This window comes from Colobus angolensis, unplaced genomic scaffold (genome assembly GCF_000951035.1).
Source record: "Colobus angolensis palliatus isolate OR3802 unplaced genomic scaffold, Cang.pa_1.0 Scaffold155, whole genome shotgun sequence".
NCBI lineage: Eukaryota > Metazoa > Chordata > Mammalia > Primates > Cercopithecidae > Colobus > Colobus angolensis.
In genome coordinates, this window is record NW_012114655.1 from 354,224 (window position 1) to 356,256 (window position 2,033).

At 44.5% G+C, this 2,033-nt stretch overlaps 1 protein-coding gene across 1 annotated transcript in view; it reads left to right on the forward strand.

Annotated features, from left to right (window-relative positions):
* The first annotated feature begins 1,721 nt into the window (after positions 1-1,721).
* RAB12 (RAB12, member RAS oncogene family) overlaps positions 1,722-2,033 on the forward strand; it is a 28,834-nt gene continuing 28,522 nt past the window's right edge. The window contains exon 1 of the mRNA XM_011936652.1: positions 1,722-1,751. Within this exon, the coding sequence (XP_011792042.1) occupies positions 1,722-1,751 (30 nt within the window). The remainder of the gene's footprint in view (positions 1,752-2,033) is intronic.

Below are 2,033 nucleotides of genomic sequence, written 5' to 3' on the forward strand. Positions count from 1 at the left end.
ACTGTGCCTAATTTTTTCATTAAACTTTGTCATAGGTTTGTATATATAGACAAAAACACAGTATATAGAGGGTTCTATACTCTCTGAGGCTTCAGGCATCCACTGTGGGTCTTGGGACATATTCCCGGGGATTAGGGGCACTATCATAATTGGTTTAAAATAGTGAATATGCACTTACCTGTCCTCCAGAAATACTACTCAACCTCCGTCATTTAGTTCATTAATTATTCTAGTGGCAGAAACTACAGATCTACCTTATGGGGAAGGTATTTTATTTTGGGCAAGAAGGTCTTCAGCCTTGAACCACAAGCCATGCCACATGCATCTGCCTGTTAGGACGGGCAGTGCTATGAATCAGAATGGACCAAATTAAAAATCTTGAGATTACCTTTGCAGATGTGTCTTGCTTTGTAAAATCACAGTATTCCTGAAAAGCCATGCATAAATCAGTTTCTTTAATTCCTTATATTTATATAGTGCCTTATGGTTTCAACAGACTACAGAGATCGTTAGTTGTCTTTTTCCTAACAATGGTAGATGAAAGGAGGGGTCACTACTCTCATTCCCATAGAACAGAAGAGAAAACCACAGCTAAGAAATGTTCTGCGGCAGGGCACAGTGGCTCATGCCTGTAATCACAGCACTTTGGGAGGCTGAGGTGGGAGGATCACTTGAGGCCAGTTCAGGGTCTCACACTGTTGACTAGCCTGGTTAACAGAGCCAGACCCCATCTCTACAAAAAATTGTTAAAATTAGCCAGGCATGGTGGCATGTGCCTGTGGCCTCAGCTGCTCAGGAGGCTGAGGAAGGAGAATCACTTGGGCCCAGGAGTTCCAGGCTGCCCTGAGCTGTGATCGCTCCACTGCACTCCAGCCTGGGCAACAGAGCAAGGCTGTCTCAAAACCAAAACAAAACAAAATGAAAGAAAAAGAAAGAAAGTAAATTCCGTGAGGGTAAGTGATGGATCTGTGTTTCAAATAATATAGAGGGATCATATCTTACATATTCTCAGAATTCATATTAAAAAGACCCCTACAGTGATTGCACTGTTAAGAACGCTCTCATAGATGCAAACTTCCACTCTACAGTGTGGGCAACGCTAGATTTTTACAAATCAGGTTTGCTGTGTAACACACGCATGTACTGTGCGTTACTAAACCTAGTTCTAAATACAGTACAGCTGAAATTTGGTGGGTAACGTGATCATTCAGCAAATGCTGCCAGCCCCTATCATATTCAGAACCCTGTGTTCTGAGGTGCTCAAGTTCAAGCTGAGGAATTTGCTAAACAAATCTCTGGCAAGGAATCAGCCGTGATTTTCTGTATCCTTAAATCCTTCCAAATAGAAATGGCAAGACATACGACCCGAGTCCATAATTTCCAAAGTTTCAATCTCCTCGCACTGTTTGAGTTTTAACTCGTTAATTCCCCCCAAAAAAGTATGCCGTTTACTTAATTTAAAAATTAAACAGCATAAAAACTTCTGAACTCTGAGTGAGACAGCAATCAGAGTTAAAAATAACTGATTTCGTGCGTTTCCGTGGAAAATGGGAGACAGACGTGATAGAGAGAGACTGAGCAGTGCCACGGCCGGGTAGAGGGTGCGGGGGTGTTTGTGCGAGAGAGCGGGTGGGTGGACACGCGGGCGGCCAGGCGGCGCCGGCCTGGCGGGGGAGGCCTTCCCAGCGTTCCAGCTACACCGAGCGCGCGGGGGCGAAAACATGTGCGTGGTGTTTGGGGACTGCGCGCATGTGAGTATTTTCACTGTCAACCAGGGTTCTTTTTCTTATTTTGAACCTATTTTCATGATGCACTGAAATGCTTAAATTTAAAATTGCCTACGGAGAATTTTAAGACTAAAACGACACTAAGTTTCTTGTGTTAACTATAAATGCGGGTCAGAGTGAAAGCCGAGTAGGGAGGACTGAAAAGGGGGAAAAGGGAAGAGGTAAGAGGAAGAAAAGATGAAAGAGCCGACGGAAGAGGGAGGGAAGCGGGGGCGGGCAGACGGGAGGAGGCAGAAAAAGAACAGC